Source organism: Brachypodium distachyon, chromosome 4, assembly GCF_000005505.3.
Source record: "Brachypodium distachyon strain Bd21 chromosome 4, Brachypodium_distachyon_v3.0, whole genome shotgun sequence".
In the NCBI taxonomy this organism is placed as follows: Eukaryota; Viridiplantae; Streptophyta; class Magnoliopsida; order Poales; family Poaceae; genus Brachypodium; species Brachypodium distachyon.
The window spans coordinates 7,686,641-7,714,091 of record NC_016134.3 but is presented as its reverse complement, the minus strand read 5'-3'; the positions used below and the strand labels follow the sequence as shown (position 1 = coordinate 7,714,091).

General features: G+C 42.4%; 1 protein-coding gene across 2 annotated transcripts; it reads left to right on the top strand.

Annotated features, from left to right (window-relative positions):
* The first annotated feature begins 901 nt into the window (after positions 1 to 901).
* LOC100830348 (auxin transport protein BIG) lies at positions 902 to 25,702 on the top strand. Of its 2 annotated transcripts, XM_010239020.3 has the most exons (14): positions 908 to 1,263; positions 3,341 to 3,447; positions 3,686 to 3,851; positions 3,957 to 9,997; positions 10,128 to 10,745; positions 10,848 to 11,028; positions 12,160 to 12,394; positions 12,504 to 17,042; positions 17,148 to 17,370; positions 17,483 to 17,881; positions 20,033 to 20,176; positions 20,324 to 21,349; positions 21,575 to 22,078; positions 24,716 to 25,702. In XM_010239020.3, exons 1-14 carry the CDS (start codon positions 1,047 to 1,049, stop codon positions 25,508 to 25,510), a joined length of 15,195 nt encoding a protein of 5,064 aa, XP_010237322.1. In that variant the 5' UTR covers positions 908 to 1,046; the 3' UTR covers positions 25,511 to 25,702. The 2 variants fall into 2 exon arrangements, with proteins under 2 accessions (XP_024318906.1, XP_010237322.1); XM_024463138.1 differs by lacking the exons at positions 20,033 to 20,176; positions 20,324 to 21,349; positions 21,575 to 22,078; positions 24,716 to 25,702 and adding an exon at positions 19,585 to 19,946 and having other exon boundaries at positions 902 to 1,263.
* Positions 25,703 to 27,451: the final 1,749 nt, after the last annotated feature.

Genomic DNA, 27,451 nt, shown 5'->3' with positions numbered 1-27,451 from the left:
GATGAGGCGCCTCTGTGTAGTAACCCGACTCAGTGTAGTCGCCTTGGCCCATCTTATGATGAGCCGACTTTGTCATCCTTAACGACTACCAGTACCTATGTTATGGTTAATCAACGCTTACAGGAGGTGAATTTGTGGATAAATGATTAGAGGGGCTAATCTCCTCCATACCTAGCAGGATCGTGGGAATCTCGACGAATACATTGGCAAAATCTGTGATTCCATGGATCGAACAATTCTCTAGATGCCAATTGTTACCTGCGTGATTCACTTGTGCACACGTAGAGTTGGTATCGGGGTTACGCATCAAGCAAGGAGGATTGTGGATCGAGAGCCGGGATTCGGATAGAAGGTTATGGCAATTGGTATGTTACAACTCAATCAACCATTACAACGATTGCCAACATTGCCTTAAGTAGCGCATCTTAAACGTTCGTCGCCTAACTGCCATTGTTGTGAGTCATACTTGGGTTGGACTTTGAGCCCCGCCTATGCCTGACAAGAGTTGGTTTAGTAGATGGTCCAACCCTTTCCATATCCCCTCCTCTTTCGAGGGACATACATGCCTCCGTCTTCCTCTGTTTCATGCAATCGGGTCGCGGTGACAGAAAAATATATGGAGACGTGTCGTGGGAGAAAAGAAAATATCGGACAAAAAACTATTGGTTGAATGGACCGCATGTTAAAAATACCGTGCTCGAACATAAACTAACAGCATCCACTATGCCATAATAACAATATAAAGAGATTTTCCCTTAGATATTTAATCTATCAGCTTCCACTATATACGATTAAACAACGTAAAAGAGATTTTTCACGAGGAATGGCCCGAAGATACTCACCTAGTCACCTCCCGAAATAAAAGCCCCTGACATCGTTCCATGGTCGCCTACCTCCCCTTCTCACCCCCTTCACACACAAACTCCCCCTCTCTAGAACAGACAACACAGTGAACAAAAACCCTTGCCGTCTCCTCGGCGATCGATCCGACCCCGCGCTACGCTCGTCTCTCTAGGGCTCCGCTGCCGATCGGAGATCCCTCGGAGATGGCGGCGGAGATCTCGGTGGTTCTCGACCTCCTCCGCCCCGCCGCCGCCGGGGACCGGGACCCGCCAGCCCACCGCCTCTGCACTCGCGCGGCCCGCGCGGGTCTCGAGGAGCTCGCGGGGGCCCTGGCTGCTGGCCCACCGCCCGAACGAGCTCCCGCCGGCGCCGTGCTCGCTGCCGCCCGCGCCGTTGTCTCCACAGTACTCTTCTCTTCCGGTGAGCTCACCCGATCTCCCGAACCCTGGGGCGTTTAGGTTTTCTCCGAGGTGGCTATGGTTTTGGGTTTCCTGTGTAGGTTGTGCGATCTTGCAGCTGTAAGCTTGGCGGGTGCAAGATGCGCTGCTCCTAGGCCTCTAGCTGCTCCCGCCACTGCATTGGCTTGTGAATCGTGATCACTTTCCCAGAGTAGGATTTACTTCGCTGGAGGAATGGTTGGATGACTTAGGGTCAAGTTTTAGATTGTTCGAGTGAAATCATAGCTGGTTATCTCTGTTGGGTCGATCAAGTGTTAGGTTTCCCGTTTCATTGCTTTATGCAGCTGTGAATCTTTACTGCTATAGTTCATTGTTTTGCTTCTCTTTTTTGCATGATTGTAGGGTACGAGTCCAGATTTGGTGCTTAGTAATTTGGTCTCCGTTACTCTGGACCTTTGTTTGTCTTGTTTCCTTTGCGTTGTAGTTTGGGCTTTCTGCTACTTGGTTGCTTGCATGCATGTGCCAGTTTTGTACTCCCTCCGCCCATATTAAGTGACTCAAATTTGCCCAAATATGGATGTATTTATGCCTAAAAAGTGTCTAGAGAAATGTAAGAAAGTCACTTAATATATGACGGAGGGAGTATATTGACTTGCTTTATAGCCTAGTGATGTAGTCTTACATCCTGTGGTGGATCCAGGATTGTATCACAAGGGGCGCAACGTTTCACACATACAATTCAGTTGTTATGAACGACATCACAAATTCAACGCATCAGTTCAAATTTTTTCAAAAAAAACACTAGCTGTCAAATAGAGTCTCTTAGTGGGGTAATCCTGATTAATAGGCTCGAGATTTAAAAGTAAATTACAAATAGTTCTAGTTCTAGTAAGATCCCATATCCATAAAAGATTACAAAAGTATTTCAAATCAGTTATGAAATGTCAATTTAACACTTCACAAAGCCTTTCTAAAAGCATAAAACCCTGTTTGCAGGAGTATTCAAGGCTTGACGTACAATTTTTATCATTACGTGGTATAAAATTGCATTTCCTTGGGAGTGCCATGGCACTCCCATTCGATCCGCCCATGATCGCATCCGCTTTTGATATTTGCTGTTGTTCTGGCTGTTGGTTGGTGGCTAACGTAGGTTTTGGGAGCTGACATTCTGATTGACTGATAGGATGACTGGCATTTGGCAGTCAATGGGAATAGGCTAGATGTAGACTGCTCTGACTGATTTGGTAGATTAAACAAGGTATTTGTATTTAACAAGAAAAATAGCAAGGTATGTAAGGGCCATTCATATCTTGCCTGACCTGCAGCACAAACCCTAATGTGTATTTTCTAAATGTTCTGGTTCTGTTGTAATCATCTTGTTCTTGTTAGGTCTACGAATGGTACATCAAATACCAGATTTATGTTTCGATATGCTGTTGCTTCCATGACTGCGCAGAAATTTGCTACTCCCTCATTCTGATCTGATGTTTGATGCTATTTTTTTAGTGTATGGCTTTCTTCTTTCTGTGCTGAGTGCCTGAGTGTTATCCATATAAATAGATAGGTGTTTATTAGATATTTGTTTCTGTCTTAAGCAGGATCCATCTGTGTTACATTTGGTATCCTTGTTTTGAGCATCTAGGTGGCAGCCTTACTAATTTTCCTTTAGTAAGTTAGGAGTATACTGCTGCTTCTGATGTTACTTTACAATTATCCTTTTTATTCCTGTGTTATACTTAGCAGTGACTTTTTACTCAGACTAGGCTCTAGGCTATAAGGGTCAGTTAAGCAGATTGGTATGGCATTGGCATGATGGCTGCCATTGGAAGTATGATAGCTTCAACTTGTTTGATTGTTTCTGATGCCGGTCATATAAAAAGCTGCTACTAAAATTTCCTTGCAATTTATGTACTGTCGTAATTGAAACCTTGGTTTTCAGTTATTTAATTTTTATTAATACCTTTTCGCGAATGTTATTCCCCTTATCTAGTGCTTCCTGTGTTTTTTCTTAGTTACGAACATGACTAATGTGTCTCTGAAAACATGTATACCAAATATTTGATCTGTTTCTCACTTCTTTGTTTTATTTCGGTTACCAGTGGAGCAACTGGAGCCAATAGTAGCAGAGATTGTTGAGAGATCTTTGGAATTCTCTCTCTTGTATCTTGAAAAATCATCATATGGATGTGATGACTTTGGCTTACTGGTAAGTTCTTCTGGCATGGTTTTAATTCGGATGTTCGTTCTGACCTCGCAAAGTTAACTTCGCTGTGATCTTATCATGGATTATCTTGAGATATTGCAATACTGTTCCATAACTTCTAGTTTAGTCATTATTTATTCTTACGTGGGGAGTTCCCTTAACTTTGCAATATTGTGAATTATGTTACTGCGTCTTTTCAGCAGCATTCTTTCTATGTTAATTATGTTCTGCATCTTTTCAGAATGAAGTTGCCTTTTTCATGGAATCTGTGCTGCTTAATGGAACTCCCAGCAAGGTTTACACGTTGGAGCCTAGCATCATAAATGATGTTATCGAGCATTGGGCATCTGTCCCTGCCGAATCTGAGCGCTTGAGCCCGCCAGAGAAATACTTTTGCTATTTAAAAGGTAAACTCTTTTAGGCCTTCTCCATCCATATGGTATTCGAGGTTTTATGCGCTGTTGGGGCTTCATTTGCTGATGTTTCTACTTTCTTTGATGATTATTGACCAGGCTTTAACTGCTCTAAGAGTGGAGATGATCTGCAGCGGTTTCGTTTGACCTTATCACCAGAGTGTTTACAACAAAGTTATGTTATTCCAGAGAACAATGAATCACTTCATGCAGCATCTCCAAGTGCCATGGTGTCAATAGCACAACATTTTGCAGTTGTTCATCTACGTTGTGTACCTCGCCTTATTACATTGGTTCAGAAGCTTTGTCAATCTTCAGCTTTGGAAGTGATAGAAGATATCAATTTTAGCATGAGGTTGTCTTTTACCCAAAGGATTTTGAAATTAGCCCATGGTCTGTCTATGCAATTTCCTTGCGATGTTTCTGATACCATGATGTTATTCTCCATAGCAAGATGTGCTGACAGTCTGCCAGTCTTGTTTGGACTGAAGTTCAAGTTCTCTAACCATGACAGAGTGTTTTCTGGGGATGGTGTTGGAATTGTCTTGCTGCAATTACTTGAAGAATTTCTACAGCTGATTCAAATTGTCTTCTGCAATAGTGACATTTGTTGTACTGTACATGTATGCGTACTTGCTTCACTGTTGGACATATTCAGTACAAAGACATGGAGATGTGAAAAATCTGGTGCTTGCTTAGTGCCCCCTTTAGCTTACTCTCCTCAGGTTGTGCAATATGTGCTGAAGCTTCTTAAGAGTACCCAACGGTGGACAAGCTGTGTTGCCAGGGAGAAACCTGGTCATGTTCTGGATTACTCACGCAATTCTGAGGTAGATGGTTTGTCTTGTCGAGCCCGTTCTGTGGTGGTACCATTGCTGAAGAAATACACATGTGAGGTGTATCTGCAGCTTATCTTCCCTTCAGAAGAGCAATGGTTGGATGATTTGGTGCATCTCATATCTTTTCTCCATGAAGAAGGAGTAAAATCAGTCACTGCACTTGAGAAAGCGCAGTTAAGTTGCACAAAACAAGCTGTTGTTTCAGAGTTGGAGTCTGTGACTAGTCATGAGGAAGAAGCACTCTTCGGAAATCTCTTTGCCGAAGCCCGTTCTACAGGAGTAGCTGATAGTGTTGAACAGCCAACTTCTCTTGCTAGTGTTTCTTCAAGCAGCCAGCATGGGCCTATTCAATTAGCTGCTGATTTGATATGCTTTATGAAAACGTGCATCTTCTCTCCTGAATGGTGCAATGCTACGTTTATGGATGCTTGCAGGAAGTTTCACACAGATCATTTGGAACAATTTCTGTCAATACTCAAGTTCCAAGTTTGTCTCTCTGATCAAAGCAGTGCTGAAAGCACATCTTCAAACCATAAGGAGACTAACCTACTGCACGTAAATACAGCCTGTTTTGAGTTTCTACAAATGTTTCTTGTTTCTGATGAGTGTCCTGCTTCTTTAAGAGAAGATCTTGTGGAGAAAGTGCTTAAAGTTGAGAATGGGAAGTACACTTACAACCACTATACGCTTGCTCTAGTTGCGCGTGCCATTATCTCTGGAACAAACTCAGCATATAATCTGGGAAGAAAAGTTTTTGTTCAATACTTTGGTTATCTTTTGGAAAAGGCAAATGACCAATCATCCAGCACCTTGGATTTCAATGATTTTTGTGAAACTCTTCCTTGTGCCTTCCATGTGGAAATTCTTTTGGTGGCGTTCCATTCAGCTACCTTGTCAGAAAAGTCCGAGTTGACTAACATTGTGCTTTCTTCCCTAGAAAAGTTGAAACATTCTCCATCAGTAAAAAGTGCATCTGGACTCACAAAATGGGCTTTAGTCCTTTCAAGACTTCTGGTCGTTCTGCGGCATATTTTGTTGTATCCGCAAACACGTCCATCATGGTTGTTTCTGAGGTTAAGATCCAGGATGCGGGATATCCAAGTGAAGGAAGAGCAACTACGTTCCATGAATGATTGCTTGCCATCCTTTGCAACTATTGTTGTGGAGGGCATACTTGCAGATACTGTCAAGGAGTATGCTACAACTAGTAGATTGCTATCGCAATTGATTGATCTGACTCCAGCTCATGCTGAGTTCTACTTTGATAAGTCTGCTGTTGGAACTTTAGGCTTGAACTTGGCTGATTTGGGCGCAACAATTTCAGAAATACTTGGTTGTTGGAGGGATATGAAAGCCGAAGTGGCGGATGATCTCATTGTTGAAAGATATTTATTTTTCATTTGCTTGAGCACCCTTGCTGGTATAGGTTATCATCACAATTATAGTCTTCTGAATGATGGTCTTTCGAACCCTGACTTTGCAGATGTCCGCTTTTTCCTTGCATTTTCTCTCAGTGTAAATGACGATGCTTTGTCTCTTGTGGGTGACAGTCTGCCTGCTGTAATTTTTGGATTCCTGAAGTTATTGCATTCTGAGATTCTACTTGGTTCAAGTGTGCTGGAAACTTGGGATTTTTCCAGGAAAGGAGCATGGCTTTCTTTGATTCTCTCTCTCATCAGTACTGGTGTTTTGAGGCACCAAACAAGTAAAAAAACTGAGGTGGAATCATATGGAAAGCATCTGGTCCAAGATAGAGAGCAATTTGTTATCGGGAAGAGTTTGGTTACATACATAAGTGAAAATACTGGACATTGTTTTAGTGTTTTATCATCTCTTTTGGAGACCTATCTTCATACTTTCAGGGAAGCATATCTCACCCTTGTTGATAGAGGAAGAACTTCTGGGGATCATTGGTATCCTTCCTTGCTGCTTAAGCACTCTGCATTTGACAAATCAAAGCATCATCTCCTTTTTGAGAAAGTTGGTTCGAACATAGAAATGCTGGAACGCATATGTGATCTTCCATCAAGGATAGATGGAGTTGCAACAAAACTAGGTGAAGGGCAGAAAGATTGTTTTCTGTTGAAATGTTTGTTACATGGATTTCCATCAGATTACACTTCTAGCAACAGTGCTCTCCTTTCTTGTATTCTTGTAATAAAGGAGATCATACACACCTTCCATGGATACTTGAAGATCATGCAACCAGGAGACAGAGATCAAGTTGATGTGTGCACTATTTCCAAATTGCTCGATATGGTGATGGCTGTAAGATCGGATCGATTATTCAGAACCATTCATGGACAGTGTGATTCTATATTTATGAGTCTAATCAACTACAGGGATGATCTCGCTAGATACATCGATGTATTTATCCTGAAGCAGTTAGAAGGATTTCTGGCTGACATCAACTCGGAAGAGAGTGTCCACAATGAGGCAGAGGAGATTCTCGTTTCTACCATTGTTGATCTAGTGGAGGACCTTCGGTCTAAGACAGATGTATTTAAATTCTTCCTTGGTAATGCGGAAGGTGCACCTGAAGGAGCAAGCAGTCTTTTTGCTCCTGAACATGCTGAAATGTCAGTTTTTATGAATATGTTGGACAAATGCCAATCTGAGCAGGTCAATATGAAGATTCTTCACTTGTTCACTGATATTTTAGGCGATGGCTTTTGTCCTGCTCTTAAGTTGAAATTGCAAAAAAAGTTTGTTGGGATGGATGTGTCCAGTTTGTCTTCTTGGTTAGCGTTCAGAATACTTGGTCATCCTTTGAAAACTGAAAGCATGAATCATACTATGGTAGGTTCGACAACCCTAAGAGAATCAGCAGTGGATTTTCTTATGCGTCTTATCTGCCCTTCATCTGAAACATTGGCCATAGACCTTCAAAATCACCTCTTTGGTGCAATGCTACTATTACTTGATAGAGCATTTTTGTCATGTGATCTCCAGACTGCCAAAGCATATTTTCATTTTCTCGTTCAACTATCAACCGAGGAATCACATTTTAAGCAGCTATTTGAAAGGATGCTGATGCTGATGGAGACAGTGGTTGATAATGAGGGTTTGCTTCATACTTTGAAGTTTCTTTTTACAGTTGTAGAGTCAGTATTTGGTGATGCTGGACTAAATAGGACTGCCCTTAAGAGGCTTTCATCTAACAATTCTGGCAACAATTGTGGTTCACGGTCTTTCGTACCAAAGCAATTGAAGAATTCAGACAGCCTTGTTCTTTGCGCCAATCAAGAAAGTAACTCTGCGGTTGATTGTGATGGTAGTTCAGGTGAAGAAGATGAAGACGATGGAACATCTGATGGTGAATTGGGTAGCATGGATAGAGATGATGAAGAGGATGGAAACAGTGAAAGGACACTAGCATCCAAAGTGTGCACATTTACATCCAGCGGCAGTAATTTTATGGAACAGCATTGGTACTTCTGCTATACGTGTGATTTGACTGTTTCCAAAGGTTGCTGTTCTGTATGTGCCAAGGTGTGCCATCGGGGTCATCGTGTTATCTATTCCCGTTCAAGCCGTTTCTTTTGTGACTGTGGAGCTGGCGGCGTGAGAGGAAGCAACTGCCAGTGCTTGAAACCTCGAAAATTTACTAGAACGTCTGTGCCACCACCTACCGCTTGCAGCTTTCAGCCCATGTTGCCTTATCACGATGATCTGGAACAGGTTGCAGATAGTGGCTCTGATTTTGAAGATGACATCTCAATTGACACAGATAATTCTCTCAAGTTATCTGTGCCAAAAGGCTTCACTGCTGGACTCCCTGTATTTCTGAGAAACCTTGATATTGAAGTTCGAATGCTTGAAATCTGCAAGAAATTGCTTCCGACAATACTTAGCCAAAGAGAGTTAAACCTTTTGAGAGATATGAAAGTTATATTAGGAGGTGATATGCTGGTGTCACGGGCTTCTGATGTTTTCCAACTAAAGAAAGTTTTCAAAAGTGGATCACTTGACCTGAAGATAAAAGCAGATTATCCAAATTCAAGGGAACTTAAGTCACACCTTGCTAATGGTTCTCTTACAAAATCATTGCTGACTGTCGGCGTTCGAGGCAAGCTTGCTGTTGGAGAAGGGGATAAAGTAGCTATATTTGATGCAGGACAAATTATTGGACAGCCTACTGCAGCCCCTATCACAGCAGACAAAACAAATGTGAAACCTCTCTCCAGAAACATTGTTCGCTTTGAAATTGTTCATCTGATTTTCAATCCATTACTGGATCATTACCTTGCAGTTGCTGGATATGGGGATTGCCAAGTACTGACTTTAAATAATCGTGGTGAAGTAACAGATCGTCTTGCCATAGAACTTGCATTGCAAGGAGCTTATATTCGTCGTGTGGAATGGGTCCCAGGTTCTCAGGTACAGCTCATGGTGGTAACAAACATGTTTGTGAAAATATACGATCTCTCACAGGACAATATAAGCCCATTGCATTATTTTACTGTTGCTGATGATATTATTGTTGATGCCACCCTTGTTCCCTCATCAATGGGCAAGTTGGTGCTTCTTGTTCTTTCCGAAGGGGGCCTTCTTTATAGACTTAATGTTGTATTGGCGGGTGATGTTGGTGCCAAAACATTGACCGACACAGTCTTGGTCAAAGATGCAGTGTCTATGCATAAGGGATTATCATTGTACTTCTCATCAACCTACAGGCTTATATTCGTGTCTCATCAAGATGGCACTACTTTCATCGGGCGCTTAGATGCTGCATCTTCATCGGTTACTGAATTTTCATATGTAGTCGAGGAAGATCAAGATGCTAAATCTAAGCCAGCTGGGCTTTACCGCTGGAGAGAACTAATAGCTGGCAGTGGGACTCTTACCTGTCTATCCAAATTTAAATCAAATGCTCCTCTTGCTGTGTCTTTGGGTCCTCATGAGTGTTTTGCACAAAACCTGAGATATGGCGCCGGTTCAAATGCTCCAATGGTGGGTGTTGCGGCATATAAGCCTTTATCCAAAGATAAAACACATTGTCTTCTTTTATATGATGATGGAAGCCTTCATATTTACTCACATACACCTAGCGGAGGTGATAGTTCGCCGAGCCTTACTGCAGAACAAACGAAGAAGCTGGGCAGCAGCATCCTCAACAGCAGAGCTTACGCTAGCACCAAACCAGAATTTCCACTTGATTTTTTTGAGAAGACGACTTGCATCACATGTGATGTGAAATTTAGTAGTGACACAACCAAAAGCAGTGATTCTGAAAGTATCAAGCAGAGATTGACCTCAGATGATGGGTATTTAGAGAGTCTGACATCCGCTGCCTTCAAGGTAGGAAGTACTGACCTTCCCGTGGTCATTACTATCATTTTTTCACCCGTGTGGAGCTATTGCTTATATTTTGCTGCTACCCTCTAATAGATGTTGAATTACTTATGCACACTTTATTATTTGGCTGCAGGTATCTATTTCAAATCCAAATCCTGATATTGTCATGGTTGGTTGTCGAATCCACGTGGGTAACACATCTGCTAGCAATATCCCTTCGGAAATCACGATATTCCAGAGGGTTGTCAAGCTAGATGAAGGCATGCGATCATGGTATGATATTCCGTTTACTACTGCCGAGTCACTTCTGGCTGATGAAGAATTCACAATTACAGTTGGCCGAACATTCGATGGTTCATCAGTTCCTAGAATAGATTTCATTGAAGTTTATGGTCGAGCCAAAGATGAATTTGGGTGGAAAGAGAAAATGGATGCTGCGCTTGATATGGAAGCACATGTCATGGGTGGTACTACTGCTGGCGGAAAATCAGCAAAGAGGCCCCAAGTGATGCAAGCTACTCCTATCCAGGAGCAGGTTTTGGCAGATGCTCTCAGGATCCTCTCACGGATATATCTGCTCTGCCAACCAAGCTACTGTTCTGACATTGTTGATGCAGACTTGGAACTTAAGAATCTAAAATGCAGATCTTTGTTAGAAACAATCTTTCAAAGTGACAGGGAGCCTCTGCTACATTCTGCGGCATGCCGAGTCCTTCAGGCTGTGTTCCCAAAGAAGGAAATATACTATCATGTAAATTTGAAGTATCTTTATCCAATAGTGCTAATATTTATGAGCTGTTGTTCCCCCTTCCTTTGCTGTTACTATTTTAATTTATTCCTAATCTTTGCACAGGTTAAGGACACTATGCGTCTTCTGGGGGTAGTAAAGTCACTGCCAGCAATTACTTCAAGAATAGGAGTTGGGGGTTCTGCATCTAGCTGGGTGATAAAAGAGTTTATTGCCCAGATCCATACAGTGTCGAAAGTTGCTTTGCACAGGAAATTTAACTTGGTCTCTTTTCTTGAAAATCATGGTATTCTACTTTCACACTTCTTAATAGAGGGCTAGTTGTCTGATATTTGTAACTTTTGTCAGTCTCACTAGTGCAAAAGAAGACGTTCTTTTCTTACCCCTTCCAGTCAACCTTTTTGATGCCTGTACAAGGATCAATATATTTATTTTAAAACGGGGTACTGTTGTAGTGTAATGCTTATAAATGTTGCTAATACCTAGCAAGAAAATTAGACACCAAAGTTGTATATTGAAGTCTGGACCAGAGCAAAAAAATGGCACTCTTAGTGTACTGAGTAGGTATGACGAACAATTTTATAACTTTTTATTGCTGAATTATAGCATGTTAATTTGCTGGTTCAGTTGGGCCCAAATGGCCAATATGCATAGTACAAAAGACACAAACCCCAGGCCTAAACATTCTCAAATATCCATCGTTGTATTGTTTTTATTTGATGCTAAAATATTTCTCTTCGAAAGCCAGTTTGCTTTTGCTATGCTGTCGGTTGAAATCAAGTTGGTTTTAGAGTATTTCCCAACCTGGGTGAAACAACAGTTAGAATTCTAAAAGACGTCTCGCTTGGTTTGGTACGTTAAAAAATGGTAATATAAGTGTTCTTGAACAAGCATGGCAATGTTGAATGCTTTGATAGGAAGAAATTTACTGCCAGGAGTAAGAAAAGTTCCCTTGGTTCTCGTTAATTGATCTGTATATCCGTATACTCATTGAATCTTCGATTGCTGTTGACCACATGTGGAAATTGGTATAACGGGCAGTACATGCACATTAATAATGTGGGAAGCCATTGATTTTTCTTCTACGCTGCGAAACATCTTTCGTTTTCTTGACTCTCTTCTGCCTTCTTTACTTTTGTTCTGGGCATAAGATGTGTTCTTCTAAATGTCACTAACAGCCTGCTTGGAATGTTGTATTTTAGAGTTGATCCAATTGACAATATGAGTAGACACACAGTTTGAATCATGTGTAATTGTAAAGTTGTTTCAGAAGTCTGCGGCTGTCTGTTTTCTTTGATGAAATGCAAAAGCCTAGTATTAGGAGTGTGCATTATAATATATTGCATTCAGCTATGGCCTGTAGGAGTGGCATATTTTTAAAATGTTGAAATTAATATCATAACTTTGTCCTCTGCAGGTACGGAATTAGTTGATGGTCTTATGCAAGTTTTTTGGGATATTTTGGATTTAGACAGGCCAGATACCCAAATGATAAATAGTCTTGTTATACCTTGTGTGGAATTTATTTATAGCTATGCTGAATGCCTAGCCTTGCATGCAAATGAAAAATCTGGTGTTTCAGTGGCACCTGCTGTTGCTCTGTTAAAGAAGCTGCTATTTGCACCATATGAAGCTGTTCAGACATCAAGCAGGTGATCTTTCTCTATTTGCCTCTACGACCACATTTCCCAATTCTATTTTGTTGCTATCAGCTCTCATAGTTCTTTCCTGTTTCGCTTAAATTTTGTTGCTGGTTTTCAGTTTGGCTATTTCATCACGATTTCTACAAGTCCCTTTCCCAAAGCAGACAATGATAGCCACTGACGACGGACCTGATAATCAAGCGAAAACAAGTGCTTCTGCTATGAATCCCACTAGTGGAAATGCTGAAGTTATGATCGAAGAAGATCCTGCCACATCATCAGTGCAGTACTGTTGTGATGGCTGTTCGACAGTTCCAATACTTAGGCAAAGGTGGCACTGCAACATATGTCCGGACTTTGACTTGTGTCAAACCTGTTATGAGATACTTGATGCAGATGGTCTTCCTGCACCGCATGCAAAAGATCATCCCATGTCATCAATTCCGATTGAACTTGATACATTTGGAGGTGAGGGCAGTGATATTCATTTCTCTGTTGATGAGCTAACAAATACCAGTGTTCTTCATCCTCCTCCCGTTGATAGAAGTGTCCAGACCTCACCATCATCAGTTAATCTATTGGATGCAAGTGGATCTATGGACTTCCCTGCATCCATGACAGACCAAAGGACAGTTTCAATTTCTGCATCTAAACGAGCCATTAACTCTCTGCTACTCAGTTGTCTAATTGAAGAGCTCAGAGGCTGGATGGGGACCACAGCTGGCACTCAAGCCATACCTATAATGCAGTTGTTCTACAGACTTTCATCTGCAGTTGGTGGACCTTTCATGGATAGCTCAAAGCCAGAACATTTTAATTTGCAAAAATTTGTTATGTGGCTCATGGATGAAATCAATATAAATAAACCATTTCCTGCCAAAACACGGTGTTCTTTTGGTGAAGTATCAATCCTTATTTTCATGTTTTTCACACTTATGTTCCGTAACTGGCATCAGCCTGGGAATGATAGCTCTCATTCGAAGTCAGGTGGGATTTCTGATTTGACAGAGAAACAAGTTTTAGTGTCAAGCACAACACTTCTATCCTCCAGTGGTGACCAGGATAAAAATGAGTTTGCTTCTCAGTTGATCTGTGCTTGTTCTGCCCTCAGGCAGCAATCATTTCTGAATTATTTAATGGATATACTGCAGCAACTTGTTCATGTTTTCAAGTCGTCGTCCATAAATGGTGAAGGTGGTTCTTCTGGTTCAGGATGCGGTTCCCTATTGACTGTCAGGAGAGAACTACCATCTGGGAACTTTGCTCCCTTTTTTTCTGATTCATACGCCAAATCTCATCCTACCGATCTTTTCATGGACTACAACAAATTGTTGTTGGAGAATACTTTTCGGCTAGTATATAGCATGGTTCGACCAGAAAAGGAGAAGTCAGCTGAAAAGGATAGAAGTTACAATGTTCCCAACACAAAGGATTTGAAGTTGGATGGATATCAGGATATCCTTTGCAGCTATATTAGCAATCCTCGTACTACATTTGTTCGTAGATATGCGAGGAGGCTATTCCTTCATTTGTGTGGCAGCAAGACTCACTATTACAGTGTTAGGGATTCATGGCAATATTCCCATGAAGTCAAGAAGCTTCATAAAATTGTAAACAAGTCTGGAGGTTTTCGTAATCCTGTGCCGTATGAGAGGAGTGTTAAGCTCATAAAATGTTTATCTACTCTTTGCGATGTGGCTGCATCAAGGCCCAGAAATTGGCAGAAGTTCTGCTTGAAGCACATGGATCTTCTTCCTTTTCTGATGGACAACTTTTACTATTTCAGTGAAGAGTGTATCATTCAGACCCTGAAGCTTCTAAATTTGGCCTTCTATTCAGGAAAAGATGTAAATCAGAGTGCACACAAAACAGAGAGTGGGGATCTTGGAGGTTCTACAAGAACTAGTTCACAATCTTCAGATTCAAAGAAGAAGCGCAAGGGCGATGATGGTTCGGAAGGTGCCTCGGACAAATCCTGCATGGACATGGAGCAGGCTGTGGAAGGGTTCAATGACAAGGAAGGGGATGTGTTGAAGCGTTTTGTTAATACATTTTTGCTAGAATGGAACTCAGCAAGCGTCCGCCATGAGGCTAAATGTGTTTTATTTGGACTGTGGTACCATGCAAAGAACATGTTCAAGGAAACAATGTTAAAAGTTCTATTGCAGAAGGTTCAATATCTTCCTATGTATGGCCAGAACATCATCGAGTACACTGACCTCATGACCTGTTTACTAGGAAAAGCAAATGATTCTAGTGCGAAGCAGAATGAAGCTGAACTGCTGAATAAATGTTTAACGTCTGATGTAATAAGCTGCATTTTTGACACCTTACATTCGCAGAATGAGCTGTTGGCAAATCATCCTAATTCCCGTATATACAATACGCTGAGTTGCTTAGTAGAGTTTGATGGCTATTATCTGGAGAGTGAGCCTTGTGTTACCTGCAGTTGTCCAGATGTTCCGTCCTCAAGAATGAAGCTTGAAAGCCTCAAGTCTGAGACTAAATTTACTGACAATAGGATAATTGTAAAATGTACTGGAAGCTTTACTATACAATCAGTGACGATGAATGTTTATGATGCTCGTAAGTCGAAGTCAGTGAAAGTACTGAACCTATATTACAACAACAGGCCTGTAACAGACTTGTCAGAACTGAAGAATAACTGGTCTTTGTGGAAGCGTGCCAAAAGCTGCCATCTTACTTTTAATCAGACTGAATTGAAGGTTGAATTCCCCATTCCAATTACAGCATGCAATTTCATGATTGAGCTTGATTCATTTTATGAAAATCTTCAAGCTTCTTCCCTCGAGTCACTGCAGTGTCCACGGTGTAGCAGGTCTGTCACTGATAAGCATGGAATTTGTAGCAACTGCCATGAAAATGCATATCAGTGTAGGCAATGTAGAAATATCAATTATGAAAATCTTGACTCTTTTCTCTGCAATGAGTGTGGATACAGCAAATATGGCCGTTTTGAATTTCATTTCATGGCGAAACCAAGCTTCTCGTTTGATAACATGGAAAATGATGATGATATGAGAAAAGGATTGGCAGCAATAGAGTCAGAGTCAGAAAATGCCCATAGGAGATACCAGCAACTGATGGGATTTAAGAAGCCACTCATCAAACTTGTATCCAGCATAGGTGAACAGGAGATAGATTCACAACAGAAAGATGCTGTCCAGCAGATGATGGTTTCCTTGCCTGGGCCCACTTGCAAGGTAAATCGTAAGATTGCACTTCTTGGTGTGTTATATGGTGAGAAATGCAAAGCAGCTTTTGATTCAGTGAGCAAAAGTGTCCAGACACTACAAGGGCTGCGCCGTGTTCTAATGACATATCTGCACCAGAAAAATTCTAGTGAGACCAATGCATTGCCTGTCTTCTCAATACCAAGGTCTCCAAGTAGTTGCTATGGATGCAGTACTATGTTTGTTACACAATGCCTAGAGTTATTACAAGTGCTATCCAAACATGCAAACTGCAGGAAGCAACTTGTCAGTGCTGGTATTTTACCAGAGTTATTTGAAAACAACATTCATCAGGGCCCTAGAACTGCACGCACTCTTGCAAGGGCTGTGTTGTCTTCCTTCTCTGAAGGTGATGCAGATGCAGTCCAGGAACTGGACAAGTTGATTCAGAAGAAAGTAATGTATTGTCTGGAGCACCATCGCTCCACGGATATTGCACAATCAACACGGGAAGAGTTACAGCTACTTTCAGAGACATGTGCCCTTGTAGATGAGTTCTGGGAGGCAAGGCTACGTGTCGCCTTTCAGCTGTTGTTCTCTTCTATTAAAGTTGGTGCCAGGCATCCTGCAATTTCGGAGCATATTATTCTTCCTTGCCTGAGAATAATTTCTCAGGCTTGCACACCTCCAAAATCTGATGCTGGGGACAAAGAGGCAGGTGCGGGAAAATCTAGCTTGATGTTGCAGTCGAAGAATGATGACACCATAAGTCAACCGGCATCTAACTTATCCACTTTCAAGATTCAATCGGATGTATCTGGAAAAAGTCCTGATGGAAGTCGAAGAAGTCAGGATATGCCACTTCTGAGCTATTCAGAGTGGGAGAGTGGTGCATCATATCTGGATTTCGTGAGGAGGCAATATAAAGTATCACAGGCAGCAAAAGGAATACAGAAAGCACGGCAAGATACACAGAAATCTGATTACCTTGTTTTAAAGTATGGGCTCAGATGGAAGCGTCGTGCATGTCGGAAGTCATCAAAAAGTGACTTCTCAAAATTTGCCTTGGGCTCCTGGGTTTCAGACTTGATTTTAAGTTCATGTTCTCAGTCGATAAGATTTGAGATATGCACTCTCATAAGCTTGCTATGCCCATCGAACTCGTCCAGACAGTTTCAGCTATTGAACTTGCTCATGTCTTTACTTCCCCGGACACTGTCAGCTGGTGAAAGTGCAGCAGAGTACTTTGAATTACTTGGGACAATGATTGATTCAGAGGCTTCACGTCTTTTTTTAACTGTTCGTGGTTGTTTAACTACATTGTGTTCTTTGATAACAAAAGAGGTGTACAATGTTGAATCGGAGGAGAGAAGCCTTAGCATCGACATATCACAAGGATTCATTCTTCATAAGCTTGTTGAGCTCCTAAACAAATTTCTTGATATTCCTAATATTAGAGCAAGGTAAATCTCAGTATACCCCCATTCCAACCGCAGTCCTCTCTGTTTGCATATACTTGGCTCTGTCCACTTGTTCCTCTATGTCTTTACATTTTCGCCATGTTGCAGATTTATGAGTGATAAATTACTCTCTGAGGTGCTGGAGGCATTTCTCGTTATCCGTGGGCTAGTGGTGCAGAAGACAAAGTTAATCAATGACTGCAATCGGCTTTTGAAAGATCTTCTTGATAGTTTGCTCATCGAAAGTATTGCCAACAAACGCCAATTTATTCGTGCTTGCATCTCTGGATTGCAGAAGCATGTGAAGGAGAAAAAGAGACGGACATCTCTGGTACATGCACAAACTTCTTTTGGTTTGGATGTTGTGCGTAACTTCCTTCCCTATGAATGCTAACAGTAAAATGTAACTTATGTGTGATCTTGTCTGGAATTACCTTTTGCAGTTTATTTTGGAGCAACTGTGCGATTTGATTTGCCCAGTGAAACCAGAGCCTGTTTACCTTCTGATTCTAAACAAAGCACATACTCAAGAAGAGTTTATCAGGGGTTCTATGACAAAAAATCCATACTCCAGTGTGGAGGTTGGCCCGCTAATGAGAGATGTGAAAAACAAAATATGTCACCAGCTTGATTTGATTGGTCTCTTAGAGGACGACTATGGTATGGAATTACTGGTTGCTGGGAACATAATCTCACTTGACCTTAGCATCTCCCAAGTCTATGAGCAGGTATGGAGAAAGCACCATGGCCAAACTCATCATTCTTTGTCCAATTCGAGTGCACTCTCTGCTGCTTCCTCTGTCAGAGACTGTCCGCCAATGACAGTAACCTACAGACTGCAGGTATGTTTTGAGGGTTTGGCTTTCTTTTGTTGCCCAAGATTCTTACTTCCGTATTTAGGGCCTTGCTAGTTGTAAGAGTATTTTACAAGTTGATGCCTTTTTTTGCTAGTTGTAAGAGTATTTTACAAGTTGATGCCTTTTTTCTTCTCTTGAACGCACACCTAATCATGTCATTTTGTATTTGAAGAGAATGCCAAGATGGCACAAGTGTCACGATTGTTTCATTTGTGCCCAAATTGATTTTAGTCTTTACATGCTTGTTTGCCAAAAAAAAATTGTATGCCTACGGAATCTTGCCCACCCACCTCACACCCCCTTCACAAACTCTTGCCAGAATTTAGGCCAACAAGGGGCCAAGGAATCTGGCCAGGCAATTGTTGGTAAGAATCCTAAATTGGCATGAACTAAACATACCCTTACAACCAAAAGCAAAGAAACACTGCAAAAGGCTAGAAACTGTGAGGAAATAGGCAACTTGTATTTCAAGGAGGCCATATGCCCAGATATACACACAAGTACAGGTGTTGAAACTATGCAGAAAACCCCTTATATGATGGGGAAACTACAAAGCTAATATAATAGAACTCAACAGAAACAAGGGAAAAAACCTAGAAAGGAAAACTAAATGCTGTACAGCTACACTACTGATCAGGGGAGCTGGTTGTGTGGCTGAGCATGGGGTGGCAGCCCCTTAGCGCCAGTGAGCATCCAGAGCTTGGCCTCCAAGAGGATCCGGTCTACCAGAGCTCGTGGGTCAGGCGTAGCTTTGTCAAAGATGCAATCGTTGTGCACCTGCCATAAACGCCACATTGTTAGAATGATAAGTGGCCACGCTGTTAGTACTAATCTTGTCATAATTAAGTTGTGGTGTCTAGAACAATCTAGTTGGTTGTTAGTAGATGGAGCTAGCTTATTCTAGAAGTATCCAGGGTATGTCGGAGTCTTACTAGAAGTAAGAGTAGCAGCGTTCAAGTCAGTTTTGAATAGGTCAATGAGCAGGTTGTAGTAGTTTCTAGAAGTTACTGTTCTGTGAACAGTAACAGACCTACCAAGCCTAAATAAGGATGTATCCCCCTTGTAAGAAAGCGAAGCTTGTGCTGCATTGAGAAGAAGATTTGTAGCTTCATATTTTGTGTGTGTGTGTGTGTGTGAGACACCAACATACCAAAGAGAGGAAGGTGCCTGCTTGTGTTGTCTGCACCTACTCGCTTGACTGCTGCCTTTGAACAAGCTGTTGAAGGCGTCTCTGGTCTCGGGCAGAGAGATAGCAGCGACAAGCTCTGGAGAACCTAGTGGCAAACTTGCCGTGCGAAGACGCATTCGTGATGATATGGGAGATTAAATGAGCAGTCTGATCTCACAAGCAGGCACACCTCAGGTTGCTGTAGTCCTCGACATGCCAGCCAGTCTGCAGTCCAGCATCTGTTCGCTGCCGCAAGCCAGGCAAAGATCTTGTATGAGGAGCCCAACCATCCCACATAGCACGCCATTGTGGGGACTCAACCGTCAGGCAAAAATAGCATCGTAGTACGACTTCATGGGGTGCTTGGCCAGATCTCAACAGTCAGAACCATAGGGTGAGCTCTGCGATTGATTGGTCGTTTAGCCAGTGATCTGTCCAGAACAATGCATGCATTCCGTCGTCAACGTGCACCTTGAAACTGTGTTAGCGAGACCGATAACATGTGGATTCACTTTGACAGGGAACCGAACCACGGCTGGGAGGTGTCAGAGTGCTGGACCATGGGCAGCTGAGCCTGTAGCACCCAGCCCATCTTCCTAAGATCCTTGAACCCTTGACCACCAAATCCAATTGGCCAACATCTTGATGCTTCTTTCTATGCATTGTATAATCGTGTCTACTGTTAAGTACCAAATCTCTCTTTTTCTTTTAAAAACTATGAAGCACAAAACCTTTTATCTGGTTTTTCTTTGCACATTACAATTTCATACAGATTCCTCGTATCCCAACTTAGCTCTTATTGGTAAAGCACATTGCTGTACAGGAATTGACTAACCTGTGAATAGTCCATCTATCTGAAAATTAAAGCATTGTGCATGATTATTTTTTTCTGCTTCCTGTTTTATTAATATATGTCCTGATTTTTTCACATCATTCTGGTTAATAGATTTTTTTAATTTTCTAATCAGGGTTTAGATGGTGAAGCAACTGAGCCTATGATTAAAGAGTTGGAAGAGGAAAGAGAGGAATCACAAGATCCTGAAATTGAGTTTGCTATAGCAGGCGCTGTTAGGGAATGTGGAGGTCTGGAAATTATATTAAGCATGATTCAGGTATGTTTTGTCAACACATTGAGCTGGTTTTCTCATCCCTTCAGCAGTGTTGCATCATGAATTTGAACAAATTTCATTAATTTTCCTGTTATGCTCCAGTTCTTTGCTTGTTAAGATTTGACGATCTTAGTATCTTTTTTTTGTCAGAGTTTACGTGATGATGAGTTAAGATCCAACCAGGAAGATTTGGCTTCAGTTCTTAACCTTCTTAAGTATTGTTGCAAAATCCGTGAAAATAGATGTGCTTTACTACGTCTGGGTGCCCTTGGTATGTTACTTGATACAGCCAGACGTGCATTCTCAGTAGATGCAATGGAACCAGCTGAGGGTATTCTGTTAATTGTAGAAAGTCTTACATTGGAAGCTAATGAGAGTGACATAAGTATCGCACAAAGTGTTTTTACAACTAGTATTGAGGAGACTGGTGCTTGTGAGCAGGCCAAGAAAATTGTTCTCATGTTTTTGGAGAGGTTATGTCATCCTTTAGGTACCAAAAAATCAAACAAGCAACAAAGGAATGAGGAGATGGTGGCCAGAATCTTGCCCTACTTGACCTATGGGGAGCCAGAAGCTATGGAAGTTCTGGTTGAACATTTTGAGCCCTATCTTAGGGACTGGAGTGAGTTTGACCAGTTGCAGAAACAACACGAAGAGAATAGGAAAGATGATAATTTAAGCCAAAGGGCATCAATGCAGAGATCTGCTGTTGAAAACTTTGTTCGAGTCTCAGAGTCACTCAAGACTAGTTCGTGCGGTGAGAGACTCAAAGAGATTATTCTAGAGAAGGGCATTACAAAGGCTGCTCTTGGGCATCTGAGGGAAAGATTTGCTTCTGCAGGGATGACTGGCTCTAGAACTAGTGCAGAATGGATAGCTGGACTAAAACTACCATCTATTCCATTCATCCTGTCAATGTTGAAGGGGCTTGCCAAGGGCCATTTGCCTACACAGAAGTGTGTTGATGAAGAAGGCATATTACCACTTCTTCATGCATTAGAAGGGGTGCCTGGTGAAAACGAAATTGGTGCGAGAGCAGAAAATCTTTTGGACACCCTAGCCAACAAAGAAAAGAATGGTGACGGCTTCCTAGGAGAGAAGATTCAAGAATTGCGGCATGCTACAAGGGATGAGATGCGCCGCCGTGCTCTTCAGAAAAGAGAAATGCTACTTCAGGTAACCATGAAGACATAGTTTTTCATCAGTTGTTTTGTTTCAACTGATTGTTTTTTTATCCTTTTCAAAGAATCTTTTGCAAATACTTATACAGGAACTGTCATGTGCAAAGTCGTCTCGAATCCTGAATTGAAAATATAGGCTATTGTTTTATGCTTTGTTGTTTGACCTTGGAATCAGCATGTGGACCCCAAAGTAACTTTTGCTGCCTTTCTCTCTCTCCAGGGACTTGGAATGCGACAAGAATTTGGTTCAGATGGAGGTAGACGTATAGTTGTGTCTCAGCCTATAATTGAAGGTTTTGATGATGTGGAAGAAGAGGAGGAAGGGTTAGCATGTATGGTTTGTAGGGAAGGGTATACCTTAAGACCAACAGACATGTTAGGAGTGTATGCGTTCAGTAAACGGGTGAACTTGGGTGCAACAAGCTCTGGTAGTGGCCGTGGGGACTGTGTCTTCACTACTGTTAGCCACTTCAATATCATACACTACCAATGTCATCAGGAAGCCAAACGAGCTGATGCTGCACTGAAGACCCCTAAAAAGGAATGGGATGGTGCTACCCTGAGAAATAACGAGACATTGTGTAACTGTATCTTTCCGCTGAAGGGACCATCTGTTTCACTTGGGCAGTACAACCGATGTGTTGATCAATATTGGGATCAATTGAATTCTCAAGGACGAGCAGATGGGAGTCGTCTTCGGTTGTTGACATATGACATTGTTCTGGTAAGTGACTATGTTGTATTGAAATCTTTGTTCAATACTCCCTCTGATCCATAATAAGTGTCTTGGATTTAGTACAAAGCTAGTACAACTTTGTGCTAGATCCAAGACATTTATTATGGATCCGAGGGAGTATGAAAGTGTGCCGTACTACCGGGCGTGGTTGCATATACTACCATGTGATACTATATGCACTACTTTATCGTTTTTAACCCCCTTGGCTGTTTCTCAGTGGAAAGAGTAGGTTTGACATACAATAGAGCATAATATTCAAAAGATATAACTGTACAATACTCCCTCCGATCCATAACAAGTGTCTCAGACTTAGTACAAAGCGTCTGAGACACTTATTATGTGTCGGAGGGAGTAGTATATATACTACAGTACATACTCCCTATATAATCACATATAGGTTACCCGATATACTATCAAAATTGTTTGAAATATATGTGGGAGTAACTGCACCCGGTAGAATACACCGTGCAACCGGATGTAGTCCCACGTCTCAAACACTACCATGTGGTACTGCCTCTGTTCCTAAATATAAGATGTTCTAGGTTTGTCCTACTCCTAAGTCAAACCTCTTCAAGTTTGACCAAGTTTACAAAACAATATACTCATAATTACAACATCAAATAAATATACTATGAAAATATATATTATGACAGATTTAACACAACAAGTTTGGAGTTTTAGATGTTGATAAATCTTGCTACAAACTTGGTCAAACTTTAAGAAGTTCGACTTAGGATAAAGCTAGAACATCTTATATTTAGGAACGGAGGGGATTGCAAATATTCTATTTTATCATTTTTACTATACTCATATACCCTCTCCCCAATTTAATAGGTCGTATTAGCTCAATTCAAGATTCTATGCATAATACTTCCTCCGTCCGAAAATAAGTGACTTGGATTTGTATTGGACGGAAATTAGTGACTTGGATTTGTATAAGAATCTATACAAATCCACACTTATTTCCGGACGGAGGGAGTACAAATCTACATAAAATACACATATTAGGTAATGCGGCAGCTCTTTTGGATACCAAGGTCTACCAGAGCGCTTCTTCCTTTAATTGGCTGCATGCGTAGCTGCCTGCCATTTATTGCTGCCCACTAACTGCTGCATGCATAGCTGACTGCCGCTAATTTGCTGGATGTAGTCTGCACGCAGGGGCCGAGTTCTGCGCCTAAGCCTCAAAGGAATTAATGAGTTTCGGCCGGTGCTAATACGATACTTAATTTGGAAAAAAAATAAAACCTTATACGACCTGTAAATTGGGAAGGGGTAGTATTACTTTTATGATACTCTGAAGTGAATTACATGAAAAGATTGCAAGTTGGTCCATTGTTTTATATATATTATATACACCTTCAAATTTGTACTCCCTCTGATCCTTAATTCTTGACTCAAATTTGCCCAAATATGGATGTATCTATTCTTAAAAAGCGTCTAGATACATGTAATATTTCGACAACAATTTAGGATCGGAGGGAGTACATATATTAGAATATGTTCAAAAACTGCATGTGCTACCTCAAAAACATATTATACACATACCATCTACATACTACCTGTGTACTCTTTCTGTCGCTTGATAGAGGGCATATCAGAGATGAAAACACATATGAAGGAAGCAATTCAGGATGTTTTTAGACGATTTTGCCCCGTCTGGAATTAAATTCTTAAGCACTGGCAAATTGTGTTTTAGCTAGCTTGGGCTGGGACTATTAATAACACTTGTATAGCATGCAGTGCCCCCAAGGGTCAAGTTCTGTGCGTAAGCTTCAAGGAATAGAGGGAGTACTTCGTACTATGTACTACATACTCCCTAATTTGTGTGAAAGAGGTGTGATCATAACTACACCTGGTAGTGTAGTACGAAAAAATCACTACTCCCTCCATTCCATAATTCTTGTCGAAATATTACATGTATCTAGATACTTTTTAGGAATAGATACATCCATTTTTGGGCAAATTTGAGACAAGAATTAAGGAACGGAGGAAGTACCATATACTCTTTGCAATATACCCTTTTGCACATCCAAAGTGACAAATGAAGTATAAGAACGTTCTTTAAGTGGTATATGGGTATGTACACCCAAGTGTACGGAAGGGAAATCCTATATATATATATTTACATATTATTAGGAAAAGGGTGGGAAAAAGCAACAAAATACAAAATTCTATACCGAGTCAACAAAAGCAAGTCATGAAAAATCAAATACGGGCAATCAACTCCAAAAATGACAAAATAGGTAGAAAATATTCTGGGCGAACAGGTTTTAGTTCATGTTACGTCAAAGAAAAGCTGAAACTTGTACTGTAATCTACACTTTCTTTTGATCTTTTGATCTTTTGATTGCAGTCTGGCACATTTGATGCTTTTGATTGCAATCTGGCACTGAAATCACGGTCATATTGTTATTACAAGGATACAAAACTGGTTGCTCAAAGTTATTTTACTCTAATTGGCCTTTGCTATGGTACCTAAGAGGAGAGACAAACACTAGGGGAACATAATTTGGCCTGGCAGTTCAGTGAACTGTTATTTATCCGCATTTTCTTTGATAGATATTGTTTTCCATCATCTGACACATGACTAATCGGCGAAAAAAATTCTGTTGTCTTCACTAGATGTTGGCCAGGTTTGCCACGGGCGCTTCTTTCAGCACTGATTGCAAAGGCGGGGGGAGGGAGAGCAATTCACGGTTTCTTCCTTTCATGATCCAGATGGCCTCTCATCTTGTTGATGGAAGTGCCAACCAGCAACGTCATGTGATGGTGAAGGCTATCTCTACTTACCTGTCCAATTCTTCCTCAACTCCAGAATCTCCCAGTCGGGTTTCAGCTTCTGTCCCTGGCGCTCGTGCTAGCCCAGGGTCATCAGAGGAAACTGTGCAGTTTATGATGGTCAATTCTCTGCTGTCCGAGTCTTATGAGAGCTGGATGCAACACCGCCCTGCTTTCCTGCAGAGGGGCATCTACCATGCTTACATGCAACACAAGCATGGGAGATCCACCCTTAAGCTTTCCCCTGAACCATCGTCCTCTGCTGTCCGGCCTGATGAAGGCTCATCCGCTGATCCAAACGACAGCAAGAGGCTCTTTGCCATTGTCCAGTCGATGCTGGTGTACACTGGCTTGATTGAGCAGCTGCAGCAATTCTTCAAGAAGGGCAAGTCAGGTGAGAAAGACCAACTGAGCGGTAACCTTGGAAACTGGGAGTCTAAGATGAAAGAAAAGCTGAGCAACATGAAGGAGATGGTGGGATTATCAAAAGATCTGCTCTCGTGGCTCGAAGACATGACCTCGTCTGAAGATTTGCAGGAGGCCTTCGATGTCATGGGAGTGCTGACTGATGTATTCTCCAGCGGTTGCACGAATTGTGAAGATTTTGTCAGGGCAGCTATACATGCCGGAAGGAACTGAGCCGCAACTTCAGAATTTGTGTTAATATATATGTCACCAGCCTTTTTGTTTCGTACGAATAGGCAACTTTTGTGTAACACAATATATCAACTTGGTTGAAGTTGTATAATAGTACGACGCAATTGCCCTGTGTACTTGCAGCATTTGGACCCCTTATTTTTTGGGTCTCTTATCTCAGTCGTCTCTCCCTTAGCGTTGTGTTTTAATCATCCTCCTTTAATCATTGTGTTAAACTTACATAGTTACATGCCTTCGCTGATATGCTCCATCACATTTTTCCTTGAAGAATAATCATCTATCCCAACTTTTTGGCTCAATCGGGCGCACGCTGCTGCAGTCGTCCAGTTAATGTACATCCTTATCTCTTTGGTCCTATAAGCTGTAGCTTCTCATTCCTATCGAGATCACGGAATCTTCTCGTCTAGGTGTTGGCCGTCATGGCGTCCATCTCCATCGAGCAGCACCGCGCGGGAAGGAGCAAGAAACATAAAGATCTTTCCTCGCCGGCCGCCTTAGCTGCCTCGTGGTCGTAGCCAGCGGCAGCGGCGGTGTGCAAGGGCGTGCGGGAGCTGCCATCCGGCGTCAGGACGAAGGACGAGAAGGTGGCCTGGAGTAACTATGATGAGCTAGCCGATCGATATTGCAAGAACTGCAGGCGAAATCACGTGAGAAGTACCGACGGATCCTAAATTGTTGTCGAAATACTACTATTTTTGTGGGATTTTTCAGTTTATATTGCTGGAAATGTAACGACAGAACAATGCGGCGGATAGGATTTTAACCCAATTACAAGAGAGATGCCCACTCTCCAGGAGGAAACCTGCCTTTTATAGCCTTCCAATCCCGGTAGAAAGTACTCCCTCCGTCCCAAATTAAGTGACTCAAATTTGCTCAAATATGAATGTATTTATACCTTAAAAGGTCTAGATACATGTAATAGAAAGTTCACTTATGAGACGGAGGGGATAACTTAAAGCAGCCGTAAGAAAAGAAAAGAGATAGTGCAGCAGGTAAAGTAATCTTGTTGGATGGTAAATAGTTCCTCGAAGCAAGACGCGAAGCGGTAGTACATCTTTAACTATGGATGGCACCTGCCGGGTTCGGAGCCGGGTTCGGCCATACCAGACCTGGACCGCCCCATGCCCCCGACCCGAGACCCGTACCCGGACCCGGTACCGGGTCTAAAAATTTACCAGATCCGGCCCCGACTCGGGTCTCGGGGACCCGCGGGTATACCCGACCCGCAAGTATACCGGGAGGAGGAGCACAAGTCCTGTGGGGCCGGCGGTTCCCACTGGATGAAGGGGTCCGAGTCCGGCGGGAGGAGGTTGAAGGGCGCGGAGGAGGGTACGGATATGGAGGAGAGGCTAGCGCGGATGGAGGATGACAGGCCGTGGCTGTGGCGGCCACCTGGCGGGAACGAGAGGGAGGAGGCGGACGGAGCTGGTGCTGCTGCTGCGGTGCGCGGCGGAACGCGGTGCTGCTGCTGCAGGGCACGGCGGCTGCGGCGAGGAGGCGGACGCAGCAGGCTGCCACCATGGCTTTTGGCTGCGCGCCGGCGCTGCCCTACTGCGTCAGAGAGGAGGAGCAGTGGCAGATGGCCAGAGAGAGAGGGAGGAGGGGCGGAGGGAGGGGAGGAGAGGATAGGGAGAGGAGCAGAGGGGATGTGCCGGCAGAGGGTGGCGGCATGGCGGCGCATGGGAGAGCGAAAGATCGAGAGGGATTGGGGAACGGGAATCGCACGAGAAGAGAGAACGAGGGGAGGCCGGGAGGAGGAACGAGGTATTGGGCCTCGGTGGCTTGGGCCTTGGGAGAATATAGGGTGAGTAAAGAACAGCCTTTGAGTTCGCTGGTGGGGTGGACCGGATTTTTGTTACGAACCGGGTTTCCGGGTTTCCGGGTTCAGGTAGGGTACTACCAGACCCGGACCCGTCAGACCTG

Bases quoted from the DNA above. Each gene is read 5' to 3' on its own strand.
- LOC100830348 (XM_010239020.3), top strand. From the start codon at position 1,047: ATGGCGGCGGAGATCTCGGTGGTTCTCGACCTCCTCCGCCCCGCCGCC. The intron at 3,448-3,685 runs GTAAGTTCTTCT...GCATCTTTTCAG, and splicing joins GTGATGACTTTGGCTTACTG to AATGAAGTTGCCTTTTTCAT. The intron at 10,746-10,847 runs GTAAATTTGAAG...ATCTTTGCACAG, and splicing joins AGAAGGAAATATACTATCAT to GTTAAGGACACTATGCGTCT.